The following is a 23,247-nucleotide window of genomic DNA, read 5'->3' as shown; positions in this document are numbered from 1 at the left end:
AGTGCGCCCTGCAGGCTGCCGTAATGGTGGAGCCGCAAGAGCATAAAACAGCCCGTGCGAGGAACTTGGGGAGGTTGAAAGGATAGAAAAGTAGCAGGGTAACAGCGTAGTGTGGACGTGTTAGAGTTGCGGGACGATAAATTGGCAGCGATGTACCTTGTGGTGGTGGCGATGGGTACCTAGATTACGTCAAACAAACCCAAGCACGGACAAGGGTGCAGAGTGGGTAAAGTCAAAGCAGAACTGGTGGTGCCAAAACAGGTAGAATTAAAGATATCTGATAACGATGTATGAGGGAGAACCTCCTCCCCCCCTTCTCTAGCCCAGTGCCAATCAGTGGCTGGTTTATTGGCTCGGGTGCGTAGTCGGTCGAGACGAAAGAAGGTAGAAAAGTACAAAAATATTCCTCGGAGAGGGGACAGAGACAGGAATCCTGGTGCCATGCCTGTATGTATGTACTATGTACGATGTAGAATCTAGTAGTGCAGGTATGCTTAATCTGGCACGACATGGTGCTTCCAGCCGCACGGAAACTAAGGCAAAGTCAAGGTTGCTGCGCATCCGCTGCCCTGGAGCCCACGAACGAGCCCAATTGGTCCAGCCAGGCTTTGCCACTAGTGAATTTTGGTTCCCGTTCCATGCCTCGAGCAGGGACCCGAGGTCCGGTTTCTTCGCTACCCCCGCGTGTGATGAATGAAAGATGGATATTGTTGTTCACCATGTTCAGCCGTCGGCCACTTCTTCTAGGCCGTTGGGCTAGTTTGCACGGCCTGAATGTCTTAATGTGCCTCGGCAATTTGCCATCAGCCTGATGCCAGCGCGCCATCCCGTAACTCTCGTTGTGCCACGCTGCTGTCAGCTCGCAAAGCACCGACTTTGCACAGTCTCTCTGTCTCAGTCCTACACTACACTAGACGGCAAGAATTCGGTTTGAGCCTACCAGCCGCCGTTGTTCGTCACTTCGCAGCAAGCTCGTCGTCACAAGGTTTTAACTCGCTTGCGCACAACACCCTTCCATTCCTATAGTAGGTATGCTAGAGACGAATCATGACACCACCAAACCGAAAAGTACCTCCTGGATGAGCGGCCCTACAGCGCTGGTGCATATCGCGGACGCACGTCGCGGGTGATCGACCTGAAGATGAAGTAAACATTCCATGATCTCCTCGTATAGTTATTTTAAATATGTGGCACCATTCGGGAGATCGCGCGAGTGGCCCGAGGACGATATTCGAAACCACGCCTGAAAACGGAGATCAGCGAAACGGAGAGAGATGGCACCCAGGCAGCGATACACGCACAAAACCACTGGTGCTACGGCTCTCATACGCCAGCCGACACGACGCGCTCCAGAACCAAAGGCCACCCGCACACACGGCGAGGCAGGGACCGCTGCTCGAGTCGCCCGACTCCCAAACGCGTACCAGCGTTTCCAAGCCCTGGAGACGGAGGCTCTTCTAAACTACTTCCAGGGCGCAAATCCCCACTACCAAGACTTTCTTTTACACTAGTCAGTGGAAAGAACAGGCCCGTGAAGTCTTGGCTTACAGGACAGAACGGTTCCCTGTGAACATCACGGAAGATTCTCCCTTTCTTCACGTCGAGGATCTCCGCCAGCATCCCCCGTCTGATCGCCGAAACCGTAAACTTCTTGGCCGCCATAAGAAAGGCTGGCTGACGGGCCAATCGGAACTCTTTGAGCGTTTCTTCTTGCACCCCTTACACCTAAACCAGCAAACCCACCTGCTGACTACACACAAGACAGGTGCTGCCACACACACACACAAACAAGCATGGCTACCACCCAAAACGGGCGTGCCTCAGTTGTTCCCCGTGTCTTACCATGTGTTATCAGGTATCACTGACCACTGTTCGTCACACCGCGTGTGCTCTGCTTGAAGACTCGCTACCCGAGCGCCCAGGCGCAGCACGGCCGTTTCTCGCCAAGACCTCCACTGAAACAAAGTTGTGAACAGAGGTTTGCCAAGCTTCATGCACTCAAGAAACCTAGACTTGCATCCCTGTGTTCTCTCTTGACCCTCCGCTGGCCTCTGTCTGTGGCTTAGATGGCCGGCCTTCAACCCCGATTTCCCAAAGTAGCAAACCTGGCAGCGCATCCCCCTTCCCGCCCTCTATGTCGTGACCCCTCCGCACATCGAATCTGCACATCACTCCACGCAGCCTAGATTATATCTTACCCGTCGTATACAGGTTGGTAAGAAGGGGTTAAGCATAGTGACGTATTCTGGGATGCGGCTCTCAATTCGGGCGCCTATCCGTCTCTGTTTCTGGAAGAAGACTCCATCGCCTTGGATGCGATTTGCTCTAGCCGCTTCTTGGCAACTGTTTCCCAGCCAGCCTCCCCTCGTATCTCGATGAGAACCCGCTTAGCGACCAGCCCAACTCACCCTCCGACATCGCCATCGTCTCATCGTCTCATAGGTTTGTTTCTAGCTCACGGTGGGCAAGATTCTATTCCAATTCATCTTCCGAAGTACAGGGCTACGCCACAACCGAAACCACAAACGCCCACACCTGCACCCCCTTCTACTGCACGCCTCTCCCGTCATGGCTCACATACCACTCGCATCGGAGTGATACCGAGCTATGCTTGAGGTTGACTCTGGCTGATGGCTGAAGGGTCCTAGCCACTGGCAACACATTGACCCCGACGAAGGGTTGCAGGGGTGCAAGGTCTCTTCGGGGATGCAAACTAGACCGGCGAGGATGAGTGGTCTGTCTGCCTGCATGTGTGTGAGAGAGAGAGTGCGAGACAGAGGCGAGCGAGGTACAGCCGAGACCAGACGACCATGGGGCTTCGTTTCCAGCAGACTTGGAGACTGCCTCGGTGCGGCGGATTCAACTTGGAACAATCTGATTCCGAGCCTCCTAGTCCGTCCCATCTCGGCCCAAGAAATTTGTCAAAATTTCGTCCCCACTCAACAACTATTGATATGGAATGCCAAGCAGGAACAGTCAAGCTCTTGTATATAACTCTCCCATCCACACCACCGAATCTACCCTTTCCTCCTCATCACACAGCATCACAACAAAGCAAGCCTTTCACTTCAACCAATTTTCCACTTTCCTTACTCATTTCAGCCCCGGTGGCTCTCTACGAATAACATATCTTTAATATCAGAAAGCTCATCCTCCGATTCTCTCTAGTTTCACCACCACCCCAAACTCTCATTCAAGATGCGTTCCCAGTCCCTCCTCGTCGCAGCCTTGGCCGCTTCCGTCTCTGCCCACGGCACGCTGTTGTCTATCGAGGGTTCCAACGGCGTCAGCATGCCCGGTCTTACCAGTAAGCCTCCAACCATGATCTCCGGCTCCAACAAATCATCAGTTGCTAATCCTGCCCCTCGTAGTCGCCGATGGAACTCCCCGTGACTGCTCTTCAAACGGCTGCGGCTCTCAGGCCGACACCGCCATCATTCGTGATAGCGAGATCGCCTCCGGCAAGGCCAGCCCTCTTGGTCGCACTCAGGGCAACGGCAAGGTCGATGCCTCGGTCATGATCAACAACTTCATGGGTGGTGACGCAGCTCCCAAGAGCAAGGGCAAGGCCGCCGCCACCGGTGTCGAGGATGATATCCCCAACATCAAGCGCGCCGAGCTCTACGCTCGCCAGGGTCTCGCCGGTCTCTTCGGAGGTGGCAAGAACCAGGGCAAGAAGGGCACCAGCGTTCCCGAGGCCCGCGTTGCCGCTACCGCCGGCATGGGCGCCTCCGAGGGCATGCCCACCTGCGCCGATGACGGCACCATCACCATGACATTCCGCCAGATCAACCAGGACGGTGCTGGCCCCTTGACCGCCGACGTCGACGGCACCTCCGGTGGCACCAAGGAGTCCGCCATGCGGAAGGCCAAGGTCATGACTGACGTTCCGGGGCTCGGCGTCCAGGGCCTTTCTCTCGCCACCAACACCGACTTCCCCGTCAAGGTCCAGATGCCCGCCGGCATGACCTGTGACGCCACTGTCGGCATGGCCACCAACGTCTGTGTCGTTCGTGTCCGCAACGGCGCTGCTGCTGGACCCTTCGGTGGCTCCGCTGCTTTCACCCAGACCGCCGCCGGCCGCAAGCGCGCCATCGCCTACCGTCTCAAGAAGCGCATGGATTTCAACAACCGCGCATAAGCGACTGGCTCGTTACGAATTCAATGATCATCGGCATGTTAGGCCTGGGAGTTTGGAAAGCTCTCTCGTCGATGCCGAAGGGAGTCAGGGACTTCCGAGGCTCGACGGTCGCCAGACTCGGGTATTGAGGCTTTGGAAACGACTGTTTACTATTCCTACATGTTCTTTTTTAGTCGTAATTTTTCCATAGGCAATTAACGCCGGTCGGAGTTTGAAATCCTCTCTGAGTCTATTCCCGCTACTCGACTGTTGAACTGTGACAAATGCTGTGTTTACTCGAGAAGTCAAAGTGGAGTAATTCTGGGGTAGTCTGGAAACATGCCGATTGGGATCAAACACGGCCAACCACGTGTGGCTGATGGTTGGGGCAAGAAAAGCCCAGCCTCGTCTGAAGTCGAGTGCGAATAGAACGCTCAGGCTGCATCCCTCCCGCTTGCCCAAACAATAACATGACACCGGGCTTGTGTCAGACAGAACAAAGACAGAGCCAGCAAACATGGCAGATGAGTTGATAGAAAATATTTCAAATCTTGGTTCAATAACTTAATTTTCGACTAGCCATGAGCATTGACCCTTCCGCTTTCGAACTTCGCATGTGAAGGGACGTGATGCAACTCGATAGATAGTAGCAACATCCAACTATGTATCTATCCACATAACGGACGTCATTACCAATCCGAGGCAAACTCTTTGGCCACCAACTGAGACCGTCACAATATCGGGTCTCCTTATGTCAACCGGACGATGTTGCCATACTATAAAGCAAACCTTTCTACGTTCTCAGGGGAAAACGATATGAAATTGACGCAGTAACTTCCTGGCAACCTACGTTATTGCCTTTGTTCTAAATGCTACAATTGCTGTAACCAACGCCGATGGAGTGCGAACGGGATGAGCCAAGGGTCGATATGAGTTACCACCGGCGTCTGTGATACGTATTAGTTAAATGGACCTTGCAGTTTGATTGCATCATAACTTACCCATAAGCTGAGTCAACCTTGGGGACGCGCTTGCGGAACTTCAAGCCATGGCCGCCATGCTTGCTCTCTTTACCTCCTTTTGGTTTAGGAGCAATACCCAGAAGTTCGGCTTCAAGGGCCGATAGCTCCGAGTCTTCGGTGCCATGCGATGCGAACGACGCCGCAGACTGCCTAGATGCTGGACGTGATTCGGCATGGCTGCTACCAGAGCCGGGCCGGTGGGAGTGACGCGAGCGAGAACGAGACCGTGAGGCTTGTCTTCGTTGAGCATTGTCCTCTGGCGGCGGAGTTCCCAGAAGCGGCGGTGCCCGTCCTTCGTGAAAACTACTGGCCGAGCCCTGGCGTCGCGCATCTTGAGAGCTGTTACGATCGAGATCGTGACGGGTAGTAAACTTCTCGTCACCGCCATGTCGCCTGGAAGGACCAGCGTCATGGGAGTCATCCAGGGACTTAAGTAGTGCATCGGTTGGATCAGACTCGTCGCGGTCTAGCCTTTGAGACCGGTATCGGTCAATTGGTCGCGAGTCTTCCCTGGTCCTCCGGCTATGGGGTGATGTAGTATCGTAGCTAGAGTGCGAATCGCCTCTGTGTCGTTTCTGACGGTGGCTTGCCCTGTCATCGTCTTGGCTGCTTCTGGTACGTGAGGTCTTGTAAGGCGTCTCTTCCCACGTTCGCTTGCGGCTGTTGACCAAGCGGTAATCACGATTTTCCGGAGTCGGTGGTTTCGGCGGAAGAGAAGGAAACCCTGGGAGACGGGTGGACTTGAAGGAAACGGGCTTGCTGTCCCGCGGCTCGGGTTCTTGCCTAGCTGGTTTCGATTCAAATGGGCCTCTCCAGAACACTGGGTCAAGTTGCAAAGACGCAAAATGCTTGGTGTCTCGGATCGGCCGTGAAAACTCTTCGAGGTTCTTATCCGTTACAAACTCGGACAGCATGCACGTGGCATTCCACGCCGGAGGTAGCATGATGTTATCATGGTAATCTTCTGGTCCGGGGAGCGGCTTGGCGATTGGGTCTGGCTGATGAGCGTTGTCTGTCTCCTTGAATATCATCTCGGCCTCCCACATCCAATCGACTTCGTCATCATCGACGCCTTCTTCAGAGACGCTGTTGTCGTGTCGACATTCGGGGGTTGTTACACTTGGTACTGATGCAATTTTCAGCGGTTTCGGCTCGGGTACCACTTGGGCTGGCTCTTGCTTCTCTTTGTTACCGTCCGACTTCTGTCTTGGTTGTGGTGCATCACGTTTAGGGTTGCCGTGCTTGTTGTTCTTGCGGGAGCGGTCGGGTCGGTGGTTATGACCTTGACGATGGCGTCCGTGTCGATCTCGCGACAGTTGATTCCTGTGAGGAGGGATGGGTGGTAGACCTGGTGGTGAACCCCGAGGGGGAGTGAGCAAAGGGGGCGATGGACCGAATCCCGAAGCAGGTGGCCCGTACGGCTGGGCATACGAAGGGGGAGGCGGAGGAGGGCCTGGCTGAGGTCTATATGGCGGTGGAGCCGGAGGTAGCCCATATGTGGATGGAGAGTAGCCTCCGGATGTTATGGGATTGTATGGTGCAGAGTACTGCCCACTAGGCGGAAGAGGAGGAGGGGGAGGGGCCGGGACAGGCTGGTATCCAGATGGAGGGGTGTAAGAGGGAGGATAAGAAGCACTGGGAGGATAAGGTGGCGGTGGCTGGTAAGAAGGGGGTGGAGGCCCAGTCGGCCCCGTCGGGGGTCCACCATACTGGCCGGGAGATGGGTAGTGGTACGGCGCCGAGGGTCCAGGAGGGCCGGGAGGTGGTGGGTAGGCGCCCGGAGGCGGGGGCGGCGGGTACGGAAGATAGCCGGGGTAGCTACTCGGCGGCGGGGGCACGTACGCGGCCGACGAGGGTGGATAAGACGGATATGGGTGCGGGGGTCTGGGGACCGGAGGAGCATGGGGCTGGCCCGGTGGCGGGCCGTAACGAGTGACAATAGGACTGCCGGTGGGTGGAGCGGGATACTTAGTCACAACAGCGCCTGGTCGCCTTCCGCCGTGTTGATGGTCACTCCCTCGGCCACGCTCACGACTGCTTGAAGTGTTTCTCCGAGGCAAACCACTTTGGACGAGTCAGCGGCGCGCTCATGTAAAGAAAATGATAGACATTGTATGAAGCTAAAATTGGAAATCAAGCAACTTACGCAGGCTTCGCTCTCACCGGCTCCGGACATGCCACAGCCCAATGGCCAACACCGCCACAATTGATGCAGCTTGGTTCTTTTGTAGCAGGCCCTGAGCCGGGTGCGTGATCCGCCATACTCGTGGAAAGTTTGGTGAGATGGGACGAGGCACCTCAGTTCTGGAGTTTGAGCCACAACTTGGCCCGGTTGAAGTGTGGAGGGGTGAAAAGGCAGAGCGCGACGAAGGTCTGCAAGAACAGAGAGAAGGGGGGACGAGAATCCTCTCGCCAGATAGCGACCTGGAACTTGAAGCGGCGAGGGGCGGGATCTCGGATGATGGACCTTGTAATTGGCCTCTGAGGACGAAAGAAGAGGCAAAAAGTGTCTGATGGACGCATGAGAAATAGAGCCAAAGTAAAGGAAAGAGAACCGCCAACCTTGGTGCTCGCGATGCGCCGAGAATTACCGAGTGAGATACCCGGCGGTAAATTTCAGGGCAGAAGAGCTTGACAGTAGGGATCCATTCAAGGCGACAAGAATGAAGGCATTCAGAAATGTCTCCAGCAAATGAGCGGGTGCTGACTGAGTGAGGCGGCGCATCGCCCGTAGCCCTGGCCTTACTTAGGATAAGCGCTCCACAAGAAGCGAGTCGACAGTCGTCATTAAGACCATCGGGCGACCCAGTCTCGACAAGAAGATTGCCAGGATGTGCCAGAATGCGACAGTCGAATATTGTTCGGGTTGGGCGCATTCAAAGGGGGGGGGACAGCTAGGATGAGGTCGTAGAGAAAACGCGACGAAGTTGTCCAAAGTCAAAGGGTGCGCGCGCCAGGGTCAGGCGGAAAGTGGGGCCAGTGTACCTGCCCAGTGAGGCACAGCTCAGCTGGCTGGACCACAAGCATATGACTTTCATGCGGGAAGGCTGAGGAGGATGTCGGATAATCCGTCGGGCCGACCGTAGTTCCTTTTTTCTTTCTTTTTCTTTTCAGGTACGGCGGCGGGATCGACCCAGTTGAGTTTGGTGGCCGATTGAAAACAACAGGAGGTGACGAAGAAAGACAAGCAGTATCCGATGTAAGTACATAGGTGGGTGGGTAGGTAGGTTACCTACCGAGTGAAAGGGCTCCAAGCCACAACTGACACCTTTTTTCACAAGAGGCATGCATTCGACCTCTGTCTAGCCCAGAAATACCCTAAACGAAAGAGACCTTGACCCGAAACACGTCGTGATGTTTACCAAGGGGTTTGACTGGGGATCTGAAGCATGTTGAGCCGTCCGTGAGGACGCGACTGGTGCCTTGCTGTCGTTGAGCGAGCCCAACGAGGCATCACATCAAACGGTGATGGCTTAGTAGATATGCAGCAACACGAAAGACACACTGGGGTGTTTGGTTGCTCTCATCGCTCGCAGTACAGGGCAGGTAGAATGTTGGCGAAGCAACCTGCCGTTCAACGAGACAAAATGAGAATTTCATGGGATACAGAGCATGAAAAGACTCTTCATATTCTAGATTTAGAGATGGAAGCCTTGTGGCAGAATACGAGCATGTCATCTAGTAAAAGCTCAGATCATGGACGCAAAAGAACTGAAACGCTGGAAGGGCAAAAAAGGACCAAGGACGTGTTGAATGAGAAGGGTTTGAAATAAGCGCCGCCAATGTCATGATTCCAGGTGCCGTTGGAATGAATCCCTGAAGCAGGGCCAAGACGGCCCAGGAGGGGCAAGCAGGCCAGCAACACGGCGGAATGAATATTCTTCTGAAAACAGGCAAGGAAATGGATCCGTAAATCCACTACTGCGATAGACTAGAAAGTCGCAGAGTCTCTCGAAAAAAACAACAACGAAAACCAGACCAGGAACTGAAACCGAAAAACGGGTGAGCTCGGCGCGGGTTAATGACGGGGGAGGCAAGACGGAGCGCAGGTTCGGCAACAGAAGGGACAGATGCGAATGTGAGATGAAGGAAAGGAGAAGGACGCGTGCAGAACGGATTCAAAGGAGAGGTGGGAGGGGAACGAGTAGCTTTATATGAGCCCCAGCCCCAGCCCCAGCGTTCCAGGATCGCTCCCCTGCTGACATATGCCAGAAGACTGGACTGGGCTTCCCTGGCCAAGGCTTGAAGAATACCGTCTCAGGCTCTCAGTGCTTGTGCTAGCGGCTTGTAGCGGTCGTCGGCCCCTGACTGGACATCCCATGGTGGTTCCACGTCGGGGTCGGATGGGATTTATCGGCTGGCCCGAGCTCTCAGTTTAGGTAGGTACCTTTAGGTACAGTACCTAGCTAGGTATGTACCTACCTACCCAGGTACGACCTAACGTACCAAGGTAGGTAATCCAGTTTGACAGGGCGCAATCATCTGTTCTGATTTATTTATTTATTTTATTTTTTATTTTTTGCAGCATGACGTCCCGCGTAGCGCTGCCACAGCCGCCTTCATCCAACACAAAAAGATAATTTCGGTCCGGATAAAGGGACCACGCCATTGCGAAGGCATCCCCACGACGTGCACCTCTCCTTCGCTCCCATCCTACAACGGCTTCCCTCGAGCTTCCCCCCTCCCCGACGACTCGCGGTACTCGACCAAACACCGCCGTCCGTTTCCCCCGCGTGGATTCACCCCATGCCATCCTTACTTGCATCGTAGGACAGTCTACACCAACTTAATCTGACCTTCTCTTCTCTCTTTCTGCTTCCACCCTCGCTTTGCCGCCGTCGCGCTTCCTGCTCCCATGTAAAGGATCGTCGCTCTCGATCATGTTACTGCAACCTCGACGCTCCTCACCACACACCGCCCACATCTGGAGTAGAAGTGGTCACCGACGACCTGCTCCGTGAGCGAGCGACCGATCGATCCTTGCGCCGACGATACCGGCGGCCAACCTTCTCATACCCTCTCTTTGAACAGATCAAACCAGCCAGTGACATAGCGCTTGCTATTACATCGCACCCGCCGCGATGCCTGGACTTCCGGGTATGCTCCGTGTCCTTCTCCCGCCCATCTCTTTTAACAACGTCGTGTACAGCATCCGTCGACCTCGACGAGTGCATCTCGCGCTTGTACAAAAGGGAACTTCTCGCCGAGTCTGTCATCGAGGCCATCTGCGCCAAAACAAAAGAGCTCCTCATGCGTGAGAGCAACGTCGTTCACGTCCGCGCCCCCGTCACAGTCGTCGGCGACATCCACGGCCAGTTCTACGACCTCATCGAGATCTTCAAGATTGGTGGATGGTGTCCAGACACCAACTACTTGTTTCTTGGTAAGCAACGGCCTTCGGGGGTTGAGGGTCTGACAAGGCAGCTGTCCGAGAGAAAAACTAACCCACCCTTGCAGGAGACTATGTCGACCGCGGCATGTTCAGCGTCGAAACGATATCTCTGCTTGTGTGTTTGAAACTTCGATACCCCAACCGCGTGCATTTGATCCGAGGCAACCACGAGTCTCGCGGTGTTACCCAGTCCTACGGCTTCTACACGGAATGCTCAAGAAAATACGGAAACGCCAATGTGTGGCACTACTTCACCGACATGTTCGACTTCTTGACCCTCAGCGTTGTTATCAACGACAAGATCTTCTGTGTTCACGGAGGTAAGGGCCACCTCGCGCCTCCCTTTTCCTCTCTTTACCGTCGCGCCTGACTAATCCAAACCCGACAGGCCTCTCCCCCTCTATCCACTCCATTGACCAGATTGTCATCATCGACCGCTTCCGAGAGATCCCCCACGAAGGGCCCATGGCCGACCTGGTCTGGTCCGACCCAGACCCCGAGCGGGACGAGTTCTCTCTGAGCCCCCGTGGGGCAGGGTATACCTTTGGCGCGCAAGTGGTCAAGAAGTTCTTGGCCGTGAACAACATGGACCACATCCTCAGGGCGCACCAGCTGTGCCAGGAGGGCTTCCAGGTTCTGTACGACGACCGCCTTAGCACCGTGTGGAGCGCCCCCAACTACTGCTATCGGTGCGGCAATATGGCCAGTGTCTTGGAGGTCAGCGACACGGGCGAGAGGTTTTTCAACGTCTTTGCTGCAGCCCCAGAGAACGACCAGCACAAAGACATGCAGCTGGGCGGTGGGGACAAGCAGGCGGACGGAAATTCACTACCCGATTACTTTTTGTAGCATTTGGTCTGGTTCAAAGGAGGACAGACTATTGAAAACTGGCGGATTGGATGGTACATATTGATGAAAGCGTCACACATCACCCCACAACAACGTCGCACTGGCTTGGTGACAACCAAGAAGAAGCCGATCCAAGACCAGGCAAAAGAGTTTCAATGACAACAACCAACAACGTGGCGTAGCTACACTAGTAGAAACGGCAGCTACTATGCAGCCTTGTCAACACGACGAGACAGACACATGGAGCAATTTTGATGACGACCCAATGGATCTGTCTGTATTTCAGCTCGGGTTCATATGTGAGATCCCGGAATAACATGTATCTGCGAGCCGCCTACCAACCAAGTTTTGCGTATCGTGGCTTCATGTCCCATACCCAATGTATGATGAGCCTTAGAGTAAGGTGTTCGTGTTTTTAAGTGTGGCGCTGTGTATGACAAGAAAGGCCTCGACCCAGGTCTGCCAGCCATGAACCCTTGTGATTCACCCTGCGTGTGGGCTCGTTGTGCTTTTTTTTCTTTCTTTTGTTTCTTCTTTTTTCTTTCTGGGTTTATTTTTGCATTATAAGTGAAGCATACGTCCCGCCTGCCCTTTCCAACCTGGAATACCATCCACCGGCGACGCTTCTGCGCCATAGGCCTAATGGGACCGACCGCAGAACGCCTCGATAAATCAAGAGGTTAGAAGTCGGGGACCTTTTCAGCTGCTGAGACATGTCCAGGAGTGGCAAGACTGCCTTCTGAATTCTCTTGAGGGTGGTGAAAGAAGGAGCAGGCTGAACGTTGAGGGGTAACCGTGATCTACCAGTCCTTGGCGATGTCGAAGGACCACTCAAAAGTGAGGTGGGTCTTCTTGTCGTCGTCGACGAAGCTGGAGATGGCGTTGTAGTGGCCGCGGGCCAACATGCCGGAGGGTGCATCCTCCTCTTGGACTGAATGGCAGTCAGTATCAGCAATTGTAATACAGGCAAAAGGGAAGATTCAACTTACAGCGCTTGGTGTAGATTGGCTGCTTGTCCGTGTTGGGAGCGTAGCTGCCCTGTAGACTTGCGTCAGTAACGGGCTCACAGCAAGGGATACGTGAGGACAGTAGACTTACCAGCATCTCAGAGTCCTTGCTAACCTTGATGCCCTTGCGCTTGACGACCTGAACATACTGCAGACCGCTGAGGATCTCGTGCTGAACCTTGAAGTTGGCAACCATGGTGAACTTGGCGCCCTCCTTGATCTTGAAGGGCTTGTCCTTGAGGGTGGCCTCAGAGCCGGGGCTGGACAGGTCGATAGTTACAGGGTCGCGGCCAGGGGATTCCATAGTAAGGGACTGGATAATGCAGACACGGGGGTCTGAGGCGTCAGAGAGGTCCTTGCCGCCTCCGAGGCCAAGAGACTCCTTGTAACGCTGGAGAGACTCGTCGTTCTCGTCTGTGGCCTTGTTAGTAGGCGGTTCTTGTGTTCTCTTCTCTTGATTTTGCTGCTGCTGCTGCTGCTGCTGCTGCTCGCCCTCCTCCTGTAACTCGTATGTGGCAAAGCCATGAGCCGCTCTGACAGTATTGAAGGATGTGTAGAAATCTCGGATGAGAGTTGGGTCTTGGTCGGGATTGTTCTCCAGCAAACTGGGGGAGTTTGGAGGATTGGGGGGGACGGGTCGTGAGGTGGCTCTGGCTCGATGAAGACGCCTCTCTTCGGCCACCTCAGGCGTAGGTGACTGCGGACGAGAGCCTGAGGGAGTGGACTGGGGGGCCGGGGGGAGCTCAATGGAGTTGCGATTGAGCAGGGCTTTGTTGCGGTTACGCCGCTGCATCAACAGACGCATGCCATCATACAGCATATCCATGAATAATGTGGTATATCATGAATTTCGGTGTGCGATATTGACGTGGTGATGAGCATAATAACAACAAAGATGAAGATGCAGGAGGGGGGTATCAATGAGAGTCAATGATGAAAGACGGCGGGTGAGAGGGCGATTGCGGAATAGGAGCTGGGAATGGCAGGCAGGTACAAGCAGGTGGTGTGTGCGAAGTCTTTCGCTCTTTCCTCATGCCGCCTCCATGAAGTTTGCTTTGAATACGATGCCATATCGAGCACCACTGATAAGCAGTGACCGAGGTGAAGACCAATTTGCACACCGAACCCCAAATCAAGGTGAAGGTGTGAGGGGCACCCGCAGGACCCAGCCCAATCCAGTCCAACCACCTCCCAGAGAAGGAGCGGAGCAGAGCACCAGCAGCATTCAGAATGATGGGGAAAGCAGGCAAAAAGACATGGTTAAACAGACAAGAGAATCAAGCAAACGTACCCATCTTCTGGTACTCGGCCAGACTCTGCTTGGGCTGGGACAGCTTGTAGCCCTGAGTCTCCTCGGGCATGGTGTCCTCTTGCTCGTGGGAAGCCATGATGACGGTGGTGGTGATGGGGGCTACTGGCGGGAGCTTGAGCTGGGAGCTGTTTGTCGATGAGTGGATAAAGAGGCCTGCGAGATGGCTTTGGGCGTATGTATTGAGTGGCGGGTGAGGCTGTGAGTAAGCAGAGGTAAGGTATGTGACGATGTTTGCTCTGGAGGAGAGAAGTTTGAAGATTCAGACACAGTAGGTTGTTAAAGAGTGATAAGTCCAAGGTGTCGGGCAACTACTGGGCAAGGTACAAACAGCAGCAGCACTGTCCATCCACTCATTTGCCGCACTTGCGAGGTCACCGCTTTCTGTTGCCCCTCATTCTCTCCCTCTCTTTCCCTCCCACGCCCAGGCCAGGCACGTCAGGGCCAGGCGACGGGGTGTGGCAGGTGGACGTGGGGCCCAGAGAGGTGCCGTGTGGGCCTGGGACCGCCGACACTGGACGAATCGAGGCGTATCATTGGCCGTAAGGATTAATGGGGGGCATGCTTGCATTGATTGGCCGTCATCTGGAACAGGATGGAACTTCATACACGAAACCAGGAACAATCGACAAAGCCCACGCTTGCATTTACTGCCAGAGGTTGATTCTTCTGCTGTAGCTACTAAATCTCACTTTACTGGCTCGAGCCGGCTTAGTAGAGGAGCACGAGGGGTACGAGGGGTTTGGGGAAACATACAGGTAGGTATATGCAAAGCATGCCATAGGTACCCCTCTACGGCTACGTCCATGGGCCCTACCCATCGTAGGTGACACGGGAGGGGGTGGAATGCAGGAGGGGAGGGAATGGGAGGGGAGGAAAGGAGCCTTCCATTGGCATTGGCCACGGTATCAGACTACCTATTGGTCGGATGAGCGGTCTGAAATGCCTGGCTGCTGATGAGGGGCACGCATTGGACCCAAACGACTCTGGTGTTGTGCTTACTAAGCTTACCTTAGGCTCGATAGGTAGGTATTCTACCTACCTGCCTAGGTACCTTCACCAATTACGAATGTGGCCGTTGAGGCTCTTGCTGTGTACAGTAGCAGCGACATGTGCCATGTGCATCTCGTCCGAGCCGTTCGTCGTCCGGTGGATGATGCGGGGAAGGAACAAGCGGCAGCGAAGAAGCAATTTGAGGTCCTCTTTGGACACCAGCAGCGCAAGGCATCGTCCGCCTCTAGTCTCTAGCCGCTGCCGCCGCCGACAAGCTCACGCGGCGGGGGTAGAGTTCGAGTTCCGTAACGTAGGTATTCTGTAATTAGCTACCCACGGCTTCCAGTCAGTCACCTAAGCCAGCAAGCTCAGAGCACTGACGATCAAGCCGGCCTCGTTGCAGCTTTCGTGCCATCAGCCGAAGCTACACGTGTCCAGTGTCCAGTGCGCAAGTACCCGGGTTGCGGATCAAGAAGAGCCTTGGCAGGTTAAGAAAGTTGGCAGAATCATCGGGCGAAATGCAAATGTGTCAACATTGAGGTAGTTGGTTTCAATTGTGTCGTTGCCCTGTCAGTGGTGCCCAACTCTGTCTGGACCCCTGGGTCTACACTAGCTCACCGATGGCGATATCTTCCTCCAAGTCAAAGTGATGGCGGGCCCTTCCTGCCTACAGCCAGCTCGCCGCGCTCCAGGTTGAGGACGGTGCCCATAGTGCTCTGAGCTTTGCGCGTTCGCGACGAGAATTGTTGGGGAGCAGGGGGGGTAGCTCTGGGTTCTGGGTTCTGGGTTCTGGGTTCCGAGGGACTCTGGCACAGTAGAGGAGAACGAGTGCTGACGATGAGCCCTTATTGAAACGGCTGAATCGCCTGGCTCTCAGAGTCACTCTAAGGACGTTGACCGGGGTCACGCAATGGGAATAGGCGAAAATACCTCGCAGTAGGTACCTAGCACCTACATTGTACGTAGGTAGGGACCGTCACATCTGGTTCTAATTCTCAGGGGCCTTCTTCTCCCTTTCTCTCTCTCCGTTTTTCCGGGGAAGGTGCCGGGGACTGGTGTCGTCGGAAGCGGCAAATGACAATCGAGCTAGGGAGATACCTGTGGAAACAATACAAGTCATGGGCCAATAGAGAAGTAGCTCCTTATGCCGCAGGATACCCCCCTCGTGCTTCCTCATCGGGCCACACGCTTCAGCACCCATCGCTTCCCGAACCCGCAGCTGCCCCCCTTCTTCTGAGGTAGGTCCCTACCTAGGAGGTACCTGTAATCAAATCCAATGAGCTGAGGACCGCGTGGACCCTCCCGTTGGCCCCCCAAAGGTCTCTCTCTTTCTCTCTCTCTCTCTTCTTGGCCCCTCGTTGGTGAGGTTCTCAGGTTTCCCCCGTCCCGTCCTCCGCTATTCCAATTTGCTCTCGCGCGCGACCATCAGTGTCTTCCACTCGGCTTCTGCTTCCTTGTCCGTACCGTCCGCCTGCCTCTGTTCCTTCCTCCTACTCGCAGGTCGCCCTCTCCTCCAACTCTCTCACATACACACACTCTCTTTCCCCCTCGGTTTTCCACTCATCCATCCTTTAAAAACAGATTTTCCCGTTTGTGCCCTCCCCCGTATCGGGACGCCGTCCCCGTTGCATACAATCAATCATAATTTTTTCTCTTGACCTTACCTATCATCTATTACCCCTGCACTTTTTTTTTACGCGACGGGATACCCGTCACGTCACGTCACGTCACGCTTGCGCAGAACCTCTCCAACTCAGCTCTGACGAGTCCAGTTCCAGTAAGTGACATGTCGACACCCCGAGCGCTCTCTCACTTGTCTTGCGCACGCGCGCGTCTGATGCGCTCATACCTGTGCTCAGACTGCTGACGCGCCGATTAGTCCATCCACCTACGACCGAGACTCCACCTGCAAGCGACGCGATATCGAGGATTTCCCCTCCCGGTTCGCTCCAGTGCGCGCGCATCGCGAACACCTCACGTACCCAATTTTAATCACCATTTTTGCGCCTTCAACCCCGTATCCAAAGATGCCTTCCGCAACAGCTCCTGAGCGGCACCTACCCGCCAAGCATAACCCTTTGATGCTCAAAGATGTGCCATCCCGTATAGACCTGAACCAACTCGTGCTCGAGGGCTCCTGATTTGCTGACCCGTCTACAGACAACGACCTCGTCGCCCGCCGCCGCCTCGGCCAAACACAGCTGACCGCGAAGATGGTGAACCATGCCGACGGTGAAGGTGCGACTCTTGGTGTCTTCGACTACGCGCATCTCCGCGCGCCCCTGCCCAAAGGAATCGTTTCCGGAATATTCAAGTCCAGCCCCAACAGCTACTTCCTCATGCGCCGGAGCCACGACGGCTTCGTGTCCGCCACCGGCATGTTCAAGGCCACGTTTCCCTATGCCGAGGCCTCTGAAGAAGAGGCCGAACGCAAGTACATCAAGTCGCTTGCCACCACCAGCCCCGAGGAGACGGCCGGCAACGTTTGGATCCCCCCCGAACACGCCTTGGTTCTTGCCGAGGAGTACAGCATCGCGCCGTGGATCCGCGCCCTGCTGGATCCCGCCAACATCGCCGTCTCCAACAGTCCCGACAGCCCTCCCAAGAGGATTACCGCGCCGCCGAAATTCGACCTATTTAAGGCTCACCCTCAACTCGCTCCTCCTACCCCAACATCGCTGCCCCGCAGCACCCGATCTCGCCGCTCGGTCAGTCCGACCAAGACAACCGCCCCCAGACCCGTCAGGTCGCCGAGGAAGCGCAAGACCAAGGCTGACTCGGTCGAGCCCCGAGAATCCACGCCTACCCTCACTACCACAACCAAGCTCGAGGTGAACGGCGTCATCGACGAGGACAGAGACGCTGAGGCGCGAGTGGAAACCGCCATCAAGACCATTGAGACGGAGCCCGCGGCCACCCTAGAGCCCAAGAAGCGGGACACCAAAGCCAAGATTTTTGTTGACCAGGACTTGAAGACTGACGAGGATGGAAACGAGACGAAGCGCACTGCTGTATCACTCGAACTCCCGCTGCTGAGCTCCGCCCCGCCAACTGCTGAAGAGACTGCGCGCATGATTGCGGAGGCCAAGCAGATGGTCGAGGCTGCCGGGATCAAGTCAGAGGAGGGCGTAGACAGTCCTAAAGTCAAGAAGGGCAAGCGTGGGGCGGAAGAGATCTCCAAGGGAGACGACGAAGACAAGGAACAGGACGGCGAAGCAGATGCTGCAGAGGAGCCACGTGCGAAGAAGGCGAAGACCGCCGAGGTACAGGTCAAGAAGCTGCGCGTGCGGAATCGGGCCCTGTTCGGCCTGAGTGCCGTGTCACTAGCTGTTGGGTAAGTGCTCCTTTCTTCCCAGACCAGGGAGAGGCAGTCGACTGATTTATGTTTGCGTAGCGCGTTTTCATACTTTGTGGGGGCCTTCTAAATAAATTCGACGACTCGTTTCGAATTGGTTGGTGTTAGAGCAACAGATGGGTGGTCTGGCCACGGAGCACGGGGCGGCGCGTCGCCGATTGCAATCGCCCAGAGGATTTTTATTGCTAGGGTGGTGGAAATGGCGGCAGACCTTTTTTATATCATTTTTCTGCCTTTCGCTCATACCCATAGAGCTCGAGAGAACTCGGGCTGGCTTTCTTTTCCCTCTTTTGCTTGCGGAATTTTTGGGTGGAATCAAAGTCAGTGTACATTGGAATTGTCTGCTTACGGCGACAGGGGGGATGGGTTTGCGGAAGAGCCAAACCTCGCGGTTCAGGATCTAGGGCAAGTGTAATTGATGTGTTTGTTTAGGTGCCTTTGCTTGCTGGCGGCGAATATGGGGGTTACGGCGATCTACGTTTGCAATCGACGTTGGCTCTGCTTGTATTAGTTTCGTCATCAGCATTTTCCAACTATATCGACACCAGGATACTACTTGGCTCCGTGCTTTGCGTCTGGTATCCAGTCTTGTTGCGGTTTGCTAATCAAGCAACCATCCAACGACTTTTTACACCTACTTTCCAGTCCAGTAGCTATAGCGGAGTGCTAATGAAGCTTTGAGGGAGAGGGTGCTTGGCCGAACTTGCTTCACACAGCCTTCCAAAAGGCTTCCGAACTCGAGAACCTGGATGTTAACCTCTCCACGACCTGCAGCCGTCGACTGAGCAAACATTTGCAGTTCGGACGATGCATTTGACATACGCTACATCATGAACAAACAAGCCTTGACGCCTCTCTCAACGGCGTCTTTTGCCACCGCATATGCATCCTTAACACGTCTCTTCTTCACCAGGGGGCCCTCTTTTATGGTCTAATCCGGGGTCGCTCCCGCGCGCCACGTGCAAGGGGGAGGGGGGTGGGCAGAGGCTCGGCTTAAGGCTGCTTGCCATGCATCATCGAGGATCGAGCGGGATGGCTAAAACCGGCAATGGCCGGCTCCCCGGATAACCGTCCACCTCCTCCTTGTCTGCATCTCCCTCCCCGCAATCTGGGAAACCTGGGGGCAGGTGTCTAAGCTCAGCTGGAATGAAGCTCGTCTCCTCAGGTTTTGACTGCCTAACCCTAGAAGGACAACACCTTGTTGTCTCGATCGCTTCTCACTACGTTGGACTGATTCACAATTCCTTCATCTTGTGAATTGGTTCATTGGAAGCTGCACGATGCGGGCCCCTACGACGTTGCGGACTATCAGGCTCGTCCAGCGGCGCGGCTTCGCGACGACGCCGCGGCGGCTGGAGAGCTATGGCTTCATCGGACTCGGACAGATGGTAACCGCCCTCACACAGGATTCTCGTCCCTAGAACCGATTCACGTTTGAATGCTAACACCCACAGGGTTACCAAATGGCTAAGAACCTTCGGTCGAAGCTAAGTCCCGAGGATGAGATCCGCATCTTCGACATCAACAAGGCCGCCGTCTCGAACCTGGCCGAGGAGATGGAACAGTCGCAGGCCGGCGGCGCAAAAATAGCCGTCGTCGGCACCGCGAGAGACGCCTCGACGGACGCTGTACGTTGTTTTTCCTTCTCTTTTTTTTTCCCTTAGTTCCTTAGTCTCATTGTTTCTGAGATGTAACGTCATCGTTCGCCTGTGTTGCTCTTATGATGTCCAAACTAAAACTGTTTTGCCAACTATGACCACGGCCATCAAAAAGGCCCTGATATTACTACATTTGTAGTTGCTGATTCGAGCATATTCTTGTCTCTTGCATCTGTTTTTGTTCCCACGTACTTTGTATGGACATCGCATGTTAACCGCCATCCTCCCAACACCAGGACACCGTGATCACCGTTCTCCCCGAGCCATCTCACGTGAAATCCGTCTACGCCTCCATCCTCGCCGACCTCCCGCCTAGGAAGCGCATCTTCATAGACTGCTCCACCATCGACCCCTCCTCCTCGCGCCAGGTCGCTGCTGCTGTGGTCGCCGCCCAGCCCGAGGGCCAAGGCATCTTCGTCGACGCGCCTATGTCGGGCGGCGTCGTCGGCGCTACGGCGGGCACCCTGACGTTCATGCTCGGCTGCGACGCCGCGCACCTCGCGGTCGTCGAGCCCACGCTTCTGCGCATGGGCCGCCGTGTGCTGCACTGCGGACCGCAGGGGACAGGCCTCTCGGCGAAGCTGGCCAACAACTACCTGCTCGCCATCAACAACATTGCGACGGCCGAGGCGATGAACCTGGGCATTCGGTGGGGGCTGGATCCCAAGGTCCTCGCCGGGGTGATCAACGTCAGCACGGGCAAGTGCTGGCCCAGCGAGGTTAACAACCCCGTCGGGGGCGTCGTCGAGGGGAGCCCCGCGGGGCGGGACTACAAGGGCGGCTTCGGGATCGGGCTGATGCGCAAGGACCTCGGCCTGGCCGTCGTCGCGGCCGAAGAGGCGGGCGCGAAGTTGGAGCTGGCGGGAAAGGCGACCGAGGTGTATGCCGCGGCCGAAGGGCGGGAGGACTGCAAGGGGCGAGACTTCTCCGTGGTGTACCGGTACTTGGGTGGCAAAGAGTGAGTATCGACCGATTCTGGCTCGGCTACGCGGATCGAAAAGAAATATTAGAATGTTTCTTAGAGAGAGAGAGAGAGAGACAGAGAGAGAGAGAGAGAGAGAGAGAGAGAGAGAGAGAGAGAACATCTAGAAGAAAAAATGAATCGGCACTCATCGAAGAACGTCGCACCATCCCGCCGTCGACGGCCCCGGAGCGGCCCTCTTCTCCCTGCGCGTGCCTGCCGACGCCCTGTTCTCGGCCCTCCACCACTTCTCCCTGGCCTTGACCTCTTCCTCGCCGAGGTGCTCCACGCAGAGCTCGCAGCGGACCATCTTCGGCTTCGGCCGACGGTGCTGGGGCTCGATGGGGGTGTACCCCGGCGCGGTCTTGAGGACCTCGAACTCGAGCCCGGAGGGGTCGAGCGCCGGGTCTGAACGAGCGGGCTCCGGGACCGGGTCGTAGAGGAGGCCGCAATGCGGGAACGCGGCGGCGAGGGCGGCCGGGCACCGCTCGAGGGTGCGGCGCCGCGGCTTGCCGAGGCGGGCGTTGCAAATGCCGCGCATGTAGTGCACGACGTCTGTGATGCACATCGTGAGACTTGTTCAGTTGTTCGGTGGTACGACCTACCGGAGGTGGTTTTCAATTGCGAAAACTGATGAGAGGCAGTCGAAGCGGCTGATAACACCGGGGGGGAGGGGATTGGCTGCTTTCAAAGATTCATTCACTCGCTCACTCGCTCACTCACTCAGGGACCTGAGTCAATATGTAAGATTTTGTCACTAGGTTGGAAAGTCCTTTGTCTTTTACTCTTCACTGCTGAGAAATGAACAATAGTATTGTTCTGAGAAAACCGTTTAGGGTAGCAACATACAAGTGTGTTTTAGACAGGAGGAACATGTTCATATGGCATGTTTGAAGAGAGGAAAAGCGCACAGGCGCAAGGGCAACATCTTTGATGGAGGCTTTCAGCCTTTTGGTTGTGAAAGGAAACAGATATCTGACCGAGCAGTGACTTACCTTTGAAGGCCGCACGCGTCTCTATCTTAAGGGAAAACGCTGCCGAGTTCCGCCGTGGATTGACAGCAGCAAGAGACGAGTTCTAAAATCCCAAACGCCATGCGTGACCCGGAGGCCCCCATTACCCTCTATGCATGTATTCCAAGTCCCTTTCTACGAGCATCAACGTCAATCTCTCGCTTATGCAGACTCGCGTCCCGGATCGACCTTGGCGTTCTCCGGCGTCGAGGTCGTTGTCGATTCAGTCTTCTCCCCAGCCTGCGCCTTGCTGGGCTTGGTCATCTGCTGGAAATAGATGCCGGGGTGGAAGACGGTCAGCAGCGTGACGCAAGTTAGCACGAGGCCGCCGTCAAGGATCATAAACGAGACCTCGTCCTGCATGATGTGGTTACCCCATCCGCCCGCCATCTCGGCGACACTGTTGGCCGTTGTCAGCATGGTTCATCTTTTTGTTCTGCCTGGAGGGGATATTCAACTCACCGGTAAACGCAACGGACCATGACGCACGCGTACGCGACCGCAACGCCGCCGAGGAACAACCTAAACTTCCTTGCGCTGTACAGCGCAATGTCGCCGGTGCTGTGGTCGCCACTGTGCGCCCACTTCCTCACCCTCAGCCAGTAGTCCGCGCCGGCGGCGCCGAACAGCATCAAGACGACAACCTGCAGCGCGATGCCCGCGATGATGGCCTGGTTTCCGCCGTCGAGCAGCTTCTTGTTCGTTTGCCCCGCCGCCGCCGCGAGACCGCCGCCGATTGCCTGGATGATGAGGCAGGTGAGGTCGGCGGGAAGGAAGATGAGGGGGTACAGGCGCGGGCGGATGCGCGAGAGGCTCGGATTGAGGTTCGCTGAAACGTGCTTAAGGGTCAGGTAGATGCCGGCGCAGATGAAGGTCGGGCCGAGGATGATGGTACAGATTTGCATCTGGAAGGCATCCTTGTTCCAGGGGTTCTCATGGAGGAGGACCCGGCCAACGTAACCTGGGTTCGTGTTAGTCTTCGGATCCCGACAGCAGCAACAGAGAAAAAGAAGGAAAAAGAGTAGTGGTATGGGGCGGGGGTTCATCCGATCACAGATGGGCTGAACCCCAGCCGTTCGTCGAGGGCGAAGGGTATCACCTTACATACCAACTGTCTCTAGAACTGAGCCGCCCGTCACAAAGAGCATGAACGTCCAGGTGCGCTTCCACGTCCCGATGGTGGCCGAGGTGAGCACGACGAGGCCGAAGGCGACGGCGAAGAAGATGTTGGCGCCCAAGTTGGGGTAGTACGACAGCACGGTCATCTCGACGGGGCAGAGCTGCGAGACCTCGGTGCATTCGCGGAACGGCCGCCGCATCGTGGTGTCGTTGGCCGACATGGTGGCTGATTTTGGAGGGGTTTTGTATCGAGTGGCGGTCGTGTGAGGCTCTTCAACGTCGAGGTTTGCACGGGATGGAGTGGCGCGTAGCAATACCTCCAGAACGGTCGCAGGGCTACCCAGTCGTAGTCCTGATGTGTTTTGCTGTTAGTCCTTCTGATTGCTCGAGGACGAAACGGGCGCCAACGGGCCCAAGAAGTAGAACAGCGATAGAATGGAGGGCGCGAA

General features: G+C 55.6%; 9 protein-coding genes across 9 annotated transcripts; 5 read left to right on the top strand and 4 right to left on the bottom strand.

Moving 5' to 3' along the window:
- The first annotated feature begins 3,044 nt into the window (after positions 1 to 3,044).
- Positions 3,045 to 4,625, top strand: LY79DRAFT_570203 (cell surface protein). Its single transcript, XM_060559128.1, has 2 exons — positions 3,045 to 3,307; positions 3,372 to 4,625. Exons 1-2 carry the CDS (start codon positions 3,199 to 3,201, stop codon positions 4,139 to 4,141), a joined length of 879 nt encoding a protein of 292 aa, XP_060408408.1. The 5' UTR covers positions 3,045 to 3,198; the 3' UTR covers positions 4,142 to 4,625.
- Positions 4,626 to 4,628: 3 nt separating this feature from the next.
- Positions 4,629 to 7,828, bottom strand: LY79DRAFT_46895 (uncharacterized protein). The gene is made up of 3 exons (XM_060553201.1): positions 7,289 to 7,828; positions 5,122 to 7,206; positions 4,629 to 5,067 (listed from the first exon to the last, which is right to left on the bottom strand). Exons 1-3 carry the CDS (start codon positions 7,402 to 7,404, stop codon positions 5,055 to 5,057), a joined length of 2,214 nt encoding a protein of 737 aa, XP_060408407.1. The 5' UTR covers positions 7,405 to 7,828; the 3' UTR covers positions 4,629 to 5,054.
- A 2,395-nt stretch (positions 7,829 to 10,223) lies between these two features.
- Positions 10,224 to 11,383, top strand: LY79DRAFT_584181 (calcineurin-like phosphoesterase; the record flags this gene model as incomplete). Its single annotated transcript, XM_060560379.1, has 4 exons — positions 10,224 to 10,239; positions 10,292 to 10,525; positions 10,600 to 10,854; positions 10,923 to 11,383. The coding sequence occupies 4 exons, from the start codon at positions 10,224 to 10,226 to the stop codon at positions 11,381 to 11,383; spliced, it is 966 nt and encodes a 321-aa protein (XP_060408406.1).
- Positions 11,384 to 12,100: 717 nt separating this feature from the next.
- Positions 12,101 to 13,588, bottom strand: LY79DRAFT_46852 (immunoglobulin E-set). Its single transcript, XM_060553200.1, has 3 exons — positions 12,482 to 13,588; positions 12,373 to 12,421; positions 12,101 to 12,314 (listed from the first exon to the last, which is right to left on the bottom strand). Exons 1-3 carry the CDS (start codon positions 13,214 to 13,216, stop codon positions 12,184 to 12,186), a joined length of 915 nt encoding a protein of 304 aa, XP_060408405.1. The 5' UTR covers positions 13,217 to 13,588; the 3' UTR covers positions 12,101 to 12,183.
- A 1,177-nt stretch (positions 13,589 to 14,765) lies between these two features.
- LY79DRAFT_570197 (uncharacterized protein) lies at positions 14,766 to 15,582 on the top strand (the record flags this gene model as incomplete). Its single annotated transcript, XM_060559127.1, has 2 exons — positions 14,766 to 15,002; positions 15,096 to 15,582. Coding segments are annotated over 2 exons (370 nt in total), but the record flags the coding sequence as incomplete, so codon positions are not given.
- Positions 15,583 to 16,719: 1,137 nt separating this feature from the next.
- On the top strand, positions 16,720 to 18,117 carry LY79DRAFT_674142 (KilA-N domain-containing protein; the record flags this gene model as incomplete). Its single annotated transcript, XM_060564260.1, has 3 exons — positions 16,720 to 16,795; positions 16,853 to 18,026; positions 18,087 to 18,117. The coding sequence occupies 3 exons, from the start codon at positions 16,720 to 16,722 to the stop codon at positions 18,115 to 18,117; spliced, it is 1,281 nt and encodes a 426-aa protein (XP_060408403.1).
- Positions 18,118 to 19,082: 965 nt separating this feature from the next.
- LY79DRAFT_570195 (3-hydroxyisobutyrate dehydrogenase) lies at positions 19,083 to 20,785 on the top strand. Its single transcript, XM_060559126.1, has 3 exons — positions 19,083 to 19,435; positions 19,502 to 19,675; positions 19,942 to 20,785. The coding sequence occupies exons 1-3, from the start codon at positions 19,328 to 19,330 to the stop codon at positions 20,665 to 20,667; spliced, it is 1,008 nt and encodes a 335-aa protein (XP_060408402.1). The 5' UTR covers positions 19,083 to 19,327; the 3' UTR covers positions 20,668 to 20,785.
- Positions 20,786 to 20,814: 29 nt separating this feature from the next.
- On the bottom strand, positions 20,815 to 21,234 carry LY79DRAFT_674140 (uncharacterized protein; the record flags this gene model as incomplete). Its single annotated transcript, XM_060564259.1, has 1 exon — positions 20,815 to 21,234. The coding sequence occupies one exon, from the start codon at positions 21,232 to 21,234 to the stop codon at positions 20,815 to 20,817; it is 420 nt and encodes a 139-aa protein (XP_060408401.1).
- Positions 21,235 to 21,841: 607 nt separating this feature from the next.
- LY79DRAFT_527244 (RTA1 like protein) lies at positions 21,842 to 23,019 on the bottom strand (the record flags this gene model as incomplete). Its single annotated transcript, XM_060555914.1, has 3 exons — positions 21,842 to 22,079; positions 22,142 to 22,640; positions 22,788 to 23,019. 3 exons carry the CDS (start codon positions 23,017 to 23,019, stop codon positions 21,842 to 21,844), a joined length of 969 nt encoding a protein of 322 aa, XP_060408400.1.
- Positions 23,020 to 23,247: the final 228 nt, after the last annotated feature.

This window comes from Colletotrichum navitas (genome assembly GCF_030913465.1).
Source record: "Colletotrichum navitas strain CBS 125086 chromosome Unknown LY79scaffold_108, whole genome shotgun sequence".
In the NCBI taxonomy this organism is placed as follows: domain Eukaryota; kingdom Fungi; phylum Ascomycota; class Sordariomycetes; order Glomerellales; family Glomerellaceae; genus Colletotrichum; species Colletotrichum navitas.
This window is presented reverse-complemented; position numbering and strand designations above follow the sequence as displayed.